The sequence below is a fragment of the Lissotriton vulgaris genome, chromosome 1_1 (genome assembly GCF_964263255.1).
Source record: "Lissotriton vulgaris chromosome 1_1, aLisVul1.2, whole genome shotgun sequence".
In the NCBI taxonomy this organism is placed as follows: domain Eukaryota; kingdom Metazoa; phylum Chordata; class Amphibia; order Caudata; family Salamandridae; genus Lissotriton; species Lissotriton vulgaris.
This window is the reverse complement of record NC_141685.1, coordinates 2120547488-2120560360: the sequence shown is the minus strand read 5'-3', so window position 1 is coordinate 2120560360 and position 12873 is coordinate 2120547488. Positions and strand designations below refer to the sequence as shown.

Below are 12873 nucleotides of genomic sequence, written 5' to 3'. Positions count from 1 at the left end.
CGTTGACATACTTTTGACAATGGTTTGAAGGTACAAATCAATATGTTTACCGGTTGGTTCGTGTATGGAGTTCTTGGTAGATACAATAGGACGAAATGGAGGCTGGTGCAAATTTTTGTGAATCTTCGGTAGCATGTATATGCTTGGACATTTAGGATGTGGTTGAATTAAATATTTGCGGTCTTTTTCAGTAATGGTTCCCATCGTTACGGCTTTATCCAAGATGATTTTCAAAATCGCAGAAAAAGTGTCAGTCGGATCTTGTGTTAATTTCATGTACAAATTGACATCGTGCACGTGCTCAGTCACACTCTTTTGGTAGTACTCACTGTCCAAAATAACCAGTGCTCCCCCTTATCAGCTTTAAAGCAGACAATGTTTCGATTGCAAGAGATTTGGTTCAACGCTCTGGCTTCCCTGCGGTTGAAGTGGTTACGTTTCGGGGCTGGTTTTCTGAAACAGTCCTTTATTGCATTCATGGTAATAGTTTCATATGAATCTAGGATCTTATGGCGGACAGGGGCCTGAAAGGTGCTTTTGCTTCTCAAGTCCTTACAAGTGTGTACCAAGGGGGGGACCCGTGAGGGGACTGACGTTAGTGAAAAAGTGACGTAGTCTCAAATTCCACATGAATTTATACAGACTCACTTCAGTTTCCAATTCAGTGGCGTTATAGGTGGGAACAAATGAAATAACTCGTTCAAGTGTGGTCATTTGCGAATTGGTTAAAGTCACTTTAGAAATATTGATGACTAAGGTTTTTTGCTCCTGGTTGCCTGGGCTATGGATGCGACTGGTTCTTTTGTTAATTCTGCTCCTCCGGGTTCGACGACGATGACGGGGCCTTTCTCTAAAAAAGAGACACCAGATGATGAAGCAGCGGTTTGGTAAACATTTTCAGTAGTTCTGGATGGTGGAACATTTCTCGGGGGTCTTCCATAGGATGTGCCCCCTCTTTGGGATGTTGATCCGTCAGTTGAACTCCCCTCATCTGATGAGGGATTGTTGTAAGGTCTTTGTTGTCTCCGTTGAGCATAGACCTTAGCCCAACTATAGACCTCCCCTAATTTGTAATCTTTCTGTCGTTAATTTCCTTTGTATATTTGTCCAATTGGATGTTGATATCATCCAAAGCTTTTCCCAGTTCTTCTTTGGACATATTCTTATCCAAGTTTTGTTGGATTTGTGTGATTTCTTTTTCCAGATCGTCGATGACTTTCGAGAGTTCTTCTACTATTAATAAAATTAAATCAAGTGAACAACGATTAAGAATGGCATACCATCGTTCTGTGAATTTCGGATTGTTCCTGCAGAGAGTAGGCTTCAAGGCGATGCGCAAACCTCTCGGGATGCGTTGATCTTTATGGTATCTTATGAGGGTACCGGCGTGTAAGCGTTGGTTGATGACTCTTTTGGATGTATATAGTAGCTGTCTTAACATGCTGGGGTTAGAAAAAGAGCCCTTTCGCCCCACACGTCTTATCCTGATGTCTATCCTGAGCCACGAAGGCATACCTTAATAGGAGAAAGAAAACGGGCACCTACCGTTTGCTCCCGAAGCTCCTGCGTGCAGCAGATCCTGAGAACCGTCCCCGACGGCTCCGCGGCCCACGCGGCGATGAGACCGGGGCGTTGACTCGTCAGGGCCTCCGGCCGAAGCTGCAGCATCGGCGGCCGTTGATGGCGGTGGGGGGCCTGTCAGTGGGTGCCGTTGACATAAAGGACCGCTGCTGGCGGTGAAGACCCGGTCCGCTGGGCGGTGACCCTTGAGGGGCAGTGTTGTGGCACAGGATCGGAGGGGGCGCATGCCTCCTGCCCCCTCCCCAAACTTTGTTGCCCGGGTACAGCCAAGGACTGCCCCTGACATAGGCGGGCGACTCCCGGGGCCCGGCAGGGATGTTAGCCTTTTGGTGACTCTCCTTTCGGGAGCCTGCCTCACAGTTTTTTGCCCCGGGAACGCATCCCGTGGCGCCCTCGAGGTGAGGCCTGGTCCCTGACAGTGGTGAAGAGGGACGGGGCCGACTGGATTAAGATGGCGACTGGTGCTCTCCTCTACGGCCCGCGTCCACGTCAGGTGGCTGTTGCACGATGGGGCCGGGATGCTCACAATATACGCAGGAGTTCACATCCTGGGACGTGTTAGCTGCCCTAACAGTTTTGCACAAGACCATGATTTGCCATGCCTGGGACCTGGGTGAAAGAATGGACGCCATTACTGTCTCGCCGTCTCTAACGGCCACGGTCCGATTCCAGGGAGCTGCCGATAAACTTGCAGCTGAGTCCATGGAGGAAGTTCCAGCTCCGCAGAAGCACCGGGAGCCGCTCTAGGTTCGGGCTCCCGTGCCCATGCGGACCGACTTGATTGCTCGTATGGATGTCTCCCTGGGACACATGTCCAACTGGCGGCTGGGGATGGAGTGCTGTTTTCCCTCGTGGACTGGCCTGGTTATGTTGCAGCGGTGGTCAAACTGTGTGACTCTCCTCTCCTGGATGGTGTTATTAACTGTGAGCTTTTGGAAGTTCCCGAGCCCGGAGTTGATATTGTCTGATCTTTGCTGTCGGTATTTCGATGGACTTGGATTGTTGTGCTTTTCTGGGTCGGCGCCCCACCCGGATCCACCCATATTGTTTGGACCCTCAGGACTTTGCTTTACATTGATTAATGAGTGGACTTCTGGCGGTACCGCTACCAGACAGGGTCAGGGATGAAGTGGTTCATGGTCTATTGGCTTTATTGTGGACAGATGGTGCAGTGGGTATGTTCGATCGATAATTCATCGCTATTGTGCTTGGGATTTATTGTTCTTCATTACAGTATTACTTCCTTTCTGGGATTTCCAAAGTGTAGGGGCGAGGGGCGGGGCCGGGCGGCACGATGAGGGCCCTCCTCCGCTTACTTTCTTTTCTTTTCCTCTTTCTCTATCTTTCTATATTTCGGGTCTCTATTAGGGCGACAGGCACGCTGCTGGGGGGGTAGGCCATGGCCTTCTGCGGGTGTGCAGGGTGGGGGTTGCGGGATGGGTGGCTGAGCGTTATTTGTTTCTATGGCTCTTTAGTCTGTCTTCTCTTTTTAGTGTCGTCGTCGCTCACGCTCTTTGCGGTATGTTTGGTGATGAGGGGCGGGAGTTGAACTTGCTACACGCTGGGGTAGCGCCTGCATTTCTTCTGCTTTGTATATCTTACCCCCCGATATTCCCTTCGTATTAACACTGTTTGTAGATATCCTGACTTGCACACTATTGCGGGACTGTGTACGACTGTGCGACACCTCTTCCTTAGTTTCTTATTTGAAAATGAACCTCATCAATCCTGATTTCACTCTGTTTGTGTCTGATTATAAGTTATGTACAGTTACTTTATAACCCCGGGTTTCGAACTGCTATAACTATACATATTGCTTGCAGTATTCTCGTTCTGTTTAGCGGCCGGCCGGGATGGTTGTAGGCCCATACTTGTAACAACATGTACTACAAATAAAGGTTCACAAAAAAAAAGCACCTTATGCGTTCTGGGCTATTCACATTTATTCTCTAATCCTGGGCAAATTACCAGGGTAGATGTTGGGCGGGTCAAGGAGGCATTTCGAGCAAAAACATATGAATTAAGATATAATAGCTTGTTGGCAAAAAAATGTGGGGCCCACTATGTTATGGTTAAATCCATAAGTAATACAGAAATCTGACTTTAGATATGGCAATTTCGCAACAACGCTTCTTATCTTATTTTCGCCTGAATTTGTACCCTCAACTGTTAATAAGCTGGCATAGATCTCCTGAAGTGCTAAGTTGCCCATGTGATAGGGTTAGTGAAATTGATACCTTACACATAGTTTATATCTGTCATAAATATTCACCCCTACGATACAAGTTTTTGTAAATAAATATTTTTAAAAAGTCCGGCCAGCAACTGCTCTATTTGCAGTTTTGATCTAATGTTAAAGTCTGTTTTTATGTAGAATGTTTTTTAGCTGGAGTTTTTCTCTCTGAAAGTGAAATCTGAATTTATGCCTTTGTCAATTAATTTTATGTCATGTACTTTTATGATTTACTGTGCCTAAATCAAGTAAAGTATTTTGAAACGTGTGAATGAGCCAACTTTACAGAAAGCAGAATTCATATCAGTAAAAGTATTTACATACTGATCCTGAGGTTAAAGGACTGTTTACTGATTAAAAGATCTTCCAAAAATCAGAAACGTATCCAGTGCGGAGTATATTTGCAGTCCTTTTAATAATGGGGTTCAGGATTTAGTTCAAATTTTACTTGTATGTGCAAACCTTACACAGTATCGTCGGAAACTTATAAGACCCATATTTTTAAGAAATGTGAATTGCCAAAGATGTTTATAAGTTAAGGCAATCGAAATCCGTTAATGCACGTTATCATTACTTTAAAACTTTTTAATGCATTTTTAGATGGATAATTCATTTCATATTTCTGGTGTGTGTAGAAGAACATCTTTCTATTAAAACACGAGATGGTATTCCAGTATATCAAACTGCGTATACTGGTTAATTGCAATCAGGGCCCAAAATAATTTTTGCTTCTCTTAAAACTCATTGTCTTAAATGTCCCCACTGCAACATAGAGCAGTGATGAAGTCAACCAGTTTTGATGTTTGTATAAAGCATGCACACAGATAAAAACGCATACATACACATATAGAGCACACTATTTCTTTCCCCACGGTCACACACGCACACTCACACTATAGATGGCACAGCCAAAAATCATTACTAGAAATGAAGGCGCTTGTGAACATTGACAAAATATAGACAATAGCATTGAACGCTAACTACATCCCTGTACCTCAGAGATTATTAATATGCAAAGCTTTATTGGTGAAATGGAAACACACTACCGGCCTCATTCCAAATTGGCCTAGAGAGAAAAATCGGTGGTAAATGCATTTTGGTGCTCACTTTTGCTGTGATCCGTTCATTAAGATATCACATATCAACATTGTACCCAAATCTGATTGCATAAAGCGCCATGCATATCAAAAAAATATTCCAGCACAACAAATGACAAAATGATGTGCAAGCAATATGTGTACTTATATTACCATGCAGCCAAACTTCTACATCGGGATGTACACGGGAAGAAACACAGCACAATGCAAAAGTTTGCTCTGCAGTAGGAGACCATGACACAATGCATTTAGGGTCGGCCCTATGTGACGACACTTTATGAAACAAAAATGAACAATGCGCTCTTCTAGTCGTATACTGTTGTTGATAGCACAAACGTGAACATCACTGCCTTACCTCATGATGGAAGGACAGAATTGTATTTAATACCATGCAAACAGATCACTAAATGCCATATGTGCAAATGTTTACTCTCCAAGTCGTGCAAGACACTTCAGTTCTGCAGCAGCCAACAATTACAAAGGTTACAATTTTACATTTCAGATCAGTCATCTTTCTTAAATATCAACTAAGTATTTTGATCAAATGAAGTAAACTCGTAACCAAAAAATATTAGGAATTGGAACATGAATGGAGACCAAAGAATTTTCAGTCACCCAACTCATGTATACATGTACCTAGATGATAACTCATACAAGACTGGGACTTACACAGCTGCAGGCAAACATTAAAAACATAAATTAGGTTAGTTGTTCATAACAAGGCACTAATTAAAGCTCTTTGTTAAAAATAGATTATATAAACAACAGATTAAAAGTACTGCTCACCAACTGGAACCTTTTTCCAGGAAGTTATTAATCGTGGCTCATTCTTATTGAAGACTGTTGCAATCTCAGATGCCCAGGTGTCTCCAGCCGAACACGCTAATGCTCCTAGAAGAGCCAAGCACATCCAAGAGGCAGTATATTGTTTTGAAAAATCAACTGGAATTTCCCCGGGTCCACTTTCTATCATGTACAGAAGAGCAAGTTCTGTGGGCACACCCCCATTGCAGAATACTTGTACCCAATTTCTCTGTCCTCCTACATAAAATCAAATAATAAATAAAATTACAATAAAGCAGAGGACATTCAGAGTAAAAGAAAATCACTTTTTGAAAAACATCTTTTTATTGAACATTTTCAAATATGTCGGATAGCAGGCCTTCGCACTCTGAGCGAAGGCCTTACTTTTACAGAATGAAGACAAGACTTTAGACTTTAGGTCAACTTCCACAATTGACCCACGCAGGTTTGTAAGTGGTGCATGTGTACTCATTGACATGCTCTAGCGTATGTTGTGTGGGGTCATACGCAGCACAGTGAGGGGGAGGCTAGTGTTAGGACGGGATTTCTGTAGTTCCGACACAGATGGTGGCCTTTGTGTGTGCTGCGCTGTATACATTCTTCTTTTACGCCCTTTATGTCTCCACTGTTAGGACGTTGTCCACCATATTTTGCATTGATCTGCTAGTGGTTTCCTACATATACCCTTATCTTTCTTTAGTCATGTGGCAGTACCCTCAGCCAGTACCCAGCTCCCCACCTCCATGGGGGCGGTCAAGCGGGGGGTCCTCTAGTGTCTCACAGTGTCTTGCTACGTCCCTAATAGCAACGCCCATCGCTAGATCGAGAAACCAGTTGAACACTTTCCTGGTAGCAAACAATCACTCCATTACATGGATTTTGCTACATTACCACCATTTCATAGACCTTACTCCGTGGCTAAGGAGGGTCGGAGTTCTCACCCCTTGTTTTCCTAAAGCATGCAGTCATTACTTAAAAACAGGAGGAAAGGAAGATCCTCTTGCCTTTTGATTAACCATGCCCTGGACACTTAATCTGGCAGGACCCAGTCTCATTCTGACACAGCCCATACTTTAGTAAGCCGGCTCTGTGCTAACAGACACTATCCCACAGTAGTGAATGTTTCAACAATATATACATTTTGCATCTATCTTTTTAAAATATCTTTACCTGTCATTCAACTGTCGGTCCCAGATCAGCTGGCTGAGATTCACAGGTAGAGATATACATTTTTCTTGTATTAGGTCATGGCATACTAGGAGAAACCTCTGTCTAAATTGAACTACCCATACATTTTGTCCATTATTCAAAAGGACACATCATTGTGGCACAAAATAGGTAGAATTTCTTCAAAATACATCTTTCTCCCCTCACCACATACATCACCTTTTAGTAGGCCTAGTCTGCTCTACATAGAATGGTCTCCCTAAAAAGCTCTTCTGTACATAGGTGTCCTATGCGAAGCTAAGTACCAACATGCCAGTATCCAGTCAAGTGCATTACAAATAATATTACTCATTATCTTTGCAACCTCTTTGTGTGTGTGTGTGTGTGTGTGTGTGTGTGTGTGTGTGTGTGTGTGTGTGTGTGTATATATATATACACATATATATATATTTGGATGTCACAGCTCTATACATGAGCATCTGGCATGAGGATGGTATCAGAGCGCTAAAACACGTCTTGGGTACAAGGATTATACACTTACATCAGCAGACACATATGCTCATCAGTAAGGCTGGGGGTATCTCAAAATCAACCTCTTCATGTTTGAACAGTACACATATAGACCAATCCATGGGACTGCCATGGGTTACTGCTTCGCCCCCAGATATGCGAATCTGCATATGGGCTGATAGGAGAAGCAGGTACACACGATAAATTATGAGCAAGAATGGGCAGACAACATGGTCCTGTGGCCCAGGTTTATCGATGACTTGTTTATCCTGTGGAAGGGGTCACCTGAGTCAGCCAAAATGTGTGCACAGGGACTGTATAACAATTACCTGAACCTCTCGTTTACACATGAAATCAGTAAAGATGAAGTACACTTCCTGGACCTACTGGTATACGTTGAGGGCAATAGGATACACACCATAACATACAGTAAACTGACATGGGGTAATTTTGTGTTACATGCCAGCAGTTTTCACCCGACTAAATTGAAGAATAGCATTTCTTATGCAGAAAGTTTGCACATGAAGTGCAATTGTAGCAGTGAGGACACACTGAGGGAGGTACAGAGTGAACTGTACAAACAACTGAAGATGCAAGGCTATAGTCAGGAAGTGTTAAACTCAGCACAAGTTAAAGTGAAAGCCAAAAAGAGAGAGGATTTGCAATTTGGCACACCCAAGACAAACAATCTACTGACATTAGTCCAGTTCGTCTGATCACGGGGTACTCATCTTATCATGCTAGACTGTGTAACATCCTAGACAGAAACTGGAAACTTATCAAAATCGACGCATTGAAAGGACCAGACATTCCCTGTGCTCCCCTCATATAATTTCGGAGGGCTGAGTTGATGCACAGGGAACTGGTGAATAACTACCCTGGCCAGGAGTGGATCCAAATGGCTGAGAGAAAGCAAGGGGTTCCAAAAATGTTCTAGGTGCAAGGCTTGCCGTTATGGTCGCAACACCAAGACCATACAGTCACCCTTACGAGAGACACCCATTGTGATTCAAGGATAGTGTAACTGCAAAAGTGAATTCCCTGTCTACTTACTTGAATGAACCTGTCAGAAACGCTATGTGGGAAGCACTATCAACATGGTTTAGGTTGGATCCTGCAACACCTTAGGGCCATATCTAACGATGAGAAAAGCTATCCAGCAGCAAGACCCATTCATGGATACCACGAGGGCAAGGCTAACGATCGAGTGTATTTTGTCATTGATGCCATCCGCAAAAACACCATGGTGGGTTGAGGGGGCAGAGAGCTCCAGCTTTGAAAACTTGAATCACGGCACACTTATGCTTAATAGCAAAATCCCAATAAACAAAACAAGTTGCCAACACTGCACAGTAATTTACACATAAGTTCAAGGAACAAAGAACAAAACAATTGGCCTTGCACAACTACTTTTTCAGTTGGATTTTAATCATCATAGCAAAATCCCACATGGATTAAATTCTGATGAAGAGTTAATATTACATCTCTAAGCTTGGCGCACCCGCTTCCGCAGTCTTTAAGGGCAGGGTATATGTTTAATTTTACTTGATTTAGTGTGTCATGGTTAATCGGCAACATTACACAGAATAGACAATTAACATAACAGTGGTTTAAGTACTTGTTACATCCACACTAACCTGAAGGCGATACGTTGGTGTGGTTTCTGACCAAGCTGAAAGCCCACTTGGACAGAATGTATGCTTGTTTCCAATCTTCTCTTGATATGGAGCAATGGTGAAGTTATATGAACACATTATGCGTAGTAATGAAATGTCATTGATTTTGATATAACATTGTAATTTAATGCCTAGACAGGCAACTGGTTAATAGTGTAGCCGGGGGTACCTACCAGAGTGATCATTATTTGTGCACTCAACAGTATGGTTATATTTGGAATTGATTATAACCTTCAGGTTGCGCGTAACAACATTGCCAATTGAAAGTCTTAATTTACACGTTTTATTTGATAAAATTTGGGCTAACACGTGTCATTAACATGCTTGCTATAATTTTGCTCTACTGGTCTTCTATGTCTATGTCAGCGATATGGTTGCCATGAAAGCTCTGTATATAACCACTTTTTGAATGGCGCCGGGTTAGGTGATCAAGGTGGTTTGTCCACCGAAATGAGTCAGGAGCCTTCTGTTGTATTAAATCGGTTAAGAAAACCTCCAGTGTTGGTGCCCGATTCTAGTATTGGGGAGCGGGATTGCTTTTTATATATATTTTTTTTCTAGATTGAGGTGATCACAAAGAGAATAGTCAATCGCTACACCACAGCACCAAGAACTTAACATTTTAACACTGTACTTTTAAGATAAAATGACAATGTTAATACTTATTGAACTATTTTTGATATGTATTAGTAAAAATATATACTATATTCAACAATTTTTCCTATTGTGTCATCCCTGTTCTGTGGGTGTTGAAGACCTTTCACACTGCTTACTAAGCACCAACAGAAAAGGATGAAACGTGAGTACTACTTGAAAGGAAGAGACATTACAACTTAGAACAGTGTAAAAGGCACCAGAAATGTTTTTTATATTGGAGTGTGCAAAGATTTCTTATAAAAAATATTTATCAAAAGAAAACTTAGTAATGAAGGTGTAACAAAGAAAGATTGGCATGCTACATCAAAATTAGGTGGAAGCAAAGCGTGTAAAGTGGAGAGTATTGTGCACAAGAAATATGGCCATTGTAATATATGGAACAAGAATTCAAGGATGTTTTTCTGCAAAAGGGTCAAAAATAATATTCTTAAATCAATGAAGCCAGAGAAAAGGCTGTAGAATTGGTCAAAATGTTTGTGGATAGAATTGTAGAGAAGGCTTTTGCAGTGAAAAGGAAGTTATTCTGATCCTGAATCGAATGAGAACTTTGGATAGATTAGTCTCATGTCTGAAAAAGAAGTGCCGACAAAAGGTGCAGATCAATGAAACCAACTTTTGCAGTATCTTTGATGGGGAGTGGAAGCACGTCAAATAGTGAGGCTTACTTTAATGAAGAAAACAACAATTAAAACAATAGGTTTTTGTTAACAGTGGGTACAGATGGTCGCTTCTATAAGGAAAACCAACGAACAGTCCTACCAAAAGAAACATTAGTGCTTAGAAATACATATAAACTAATCGGGGATTACATTTTACAGTGAAGTCCTCCTGCTCCAGTGTACGAGTGGCAGTCCACCAGTATCCATGTTATAGAGGGAGTATAAAACAAGAAAATCTGGATTTTGCCAACTCTTGATCTCTGTAGAGTAAGAAAACTTCCAAAATTTCAAGGACATTCATTGGCTTTCTTCTCAAAAAGCGATATGTGATAGTACTTTCCATCTTAATCAAATTCTGCCTGTCCATCACTCAAAAATGTGCACTCTAGTTCAAAGGGAGTATTTTGAAAAAAGTCCAGCTCAGCATTTAGAAGCTTTGAATAAAGCTCTTGAACATGGTAATGTATCAGAAATTACTAATATATCAGAAGAAATTCACATAGCTTATTTTGGAATGGGAAGTCAGGCAGAAGTAAAGTAACTCCTACCCCAGAGAGTGAGAGCACTGGTATTAAATTAGACAAGTTCAGCAAAGAAATAAGCCAATAAAAAAGCTACATCTGCTCAGACAGCAAACAAGATGAAAAGTCTTTTAAGTAAAATAGAGATATGTGGGAAAAATAAGATGAAGCAAACAAGATGAAAAGTCTTTTAATTAAAATAGAGATATGTGGGAAAAATAAGATGAAGATTTCATTCAGGGTTTTAAACGGGGCCTTTAATTAATAGCAGAGCATCAGTTTCATTTATGTGTTAATAAAGTACTTTGCAAGAACTGCATAACTAAACTTGAGGATAAAGAAATGCTTGCTAAAGATATTCACAATAAGTTAGAAATGTACCAGATTCCTCCTGAACTAAAAGAGCGAAAGGTCTATGAGAGTATTTGGATTCGAACTGCGCACACTTTTCAAGCCATACTAAGAATGCAGATACAACAGTGCAAAATTACCTCAAACTGAATTACTGAAAGGTCTTAAAGGAAAAGCTGCGCAACTGCCTCTTGATTTTAAACAGAATATTGAAACTCTTGGCTCAGATAGAGAAGTAGAGGAATCATTAGTGGTTCTAGTTAATAGTCACCAACAAAGAAGAAAAAGATTTGACCGAAATTGGTTAGTGTAAAGAAAGTAACAAATGTCACAGAATACCTCAAAAGAGAAAAAGTGTTTTATACAGATGTAGATCAGTATGCAACTTCACTGGGAACATCCACCTCGAAGTCTACTGAGAGTAGAAAATTTGAAAGGGTAGATTCTGTTGAAGAGATATATAAGCACTATGCTATTCACCCCCTGTACTCTAAGAATGTAATGGTGAAACTTTGGAATTATATCAAATGAAACAAGGAAAATGTGAACCTATCTGTATGTGGGGGGAAAAAGCTTAGAATCTTGCTGTTTTCCACATTTATTTTCAACAGGAAAAGTAGGTTGTTTTGATGAGTGGCAAGGACAGATTCCTGCTTCAGAGTACAGACCAACTTGACTGTACTCTGAAGATACCCAATTTAGACAAAACGTTCCTAACTCTTTCACCTTCTGTTTGAAAGTGAACGGTCAGTTTTGTCACATGCTGTTGTGTATATTGTGAAAACAGGAGCATGGTTTTAAACAAAGAATGCTAGAGAGTTTTTTTTTTAAACTGTGATGGAGAAGATGAAAATCTTGAGTGTAACCTCATGGTTTTCCAACCTGGAATGAATGAGCATTGGTTTCATCGGCATGGCATTACTAAGGTGAACCTACCTCGTTCAGAACTCCCAAGATGTCCGGAATATGTCTGGCATTAACTTTAACACACCAGGTGAATTATGCTCAATGGATTCAGCAATTGCTTGGAGGTACTTTAATCATAGATTTCAAGCCATATTTCACTTTTTCTGCAACATGAGAAATACTCCTCTTTGTGAGGTAATTGACCACCTTTGTAGGAATGAATACCAAGCTAGGGGAGCCCCACACATACACATGTAGTTGTGGGTTAAAGGTGCACTAAAATGTGGAGATGATACTGTTGAGTAAGTACTATATATCACTGAACAGTATATGACGTGAGAATCCTAATGAGTGACAACAAAAGTCTTCGGCAGCAAGTATTGAGATTTCAGTCCCACAGATGTGTTAAGTAAGATTATCGCAGATACAGAACCAAAGGTAAATACTACACAAAGTGTTGCTTTGGTTTCCCTATGCCTCTTATCTCGAAACGTAGAGTAAATAGTTTAATGTCTGCAGTCAGACATAAGGTCACTGACAAATCTTCTGAGGAAACCAAACATTAAAAAAAGTGAGGCTCAGGAGAAGACAGTGTATATAGCCCGAGGCTGTCCCCGAAAATGGATAGCGATCTGGTCTAAATAAAATGTCTACCGTGGAAATGTGTGTGAACCCCCAATTGCCCCCTCCCTTGATGAATCACTAACGCCC

At 41.4% G+C, this 12873-nt stretch overlaps 1 protein-coding gene across 2 annotated transcripts in view; it reads right to left on the bottom strand.

Moving 5' to 3' along the window:
- TMEM19 (transmembrane protein 19) overlaps window positions 1-12873 on the bottom strand; it is a 455689-nt gene that overhangs the window by 101110 nt on the left and 341706 nt on the right. For both annotated transcript variants that reach the window (XM_086921730.1, XM_086921720.1), the window contains exon 5: window positions 5698-5952. In XM_086921730.1, coding sequence (XP_086777856.1) covers window positions 5698-5952 — 255 coding nt within the window. The remainder of the gene's footprint in view (window positions 1-5697; window positions 5953-12873) is intronic.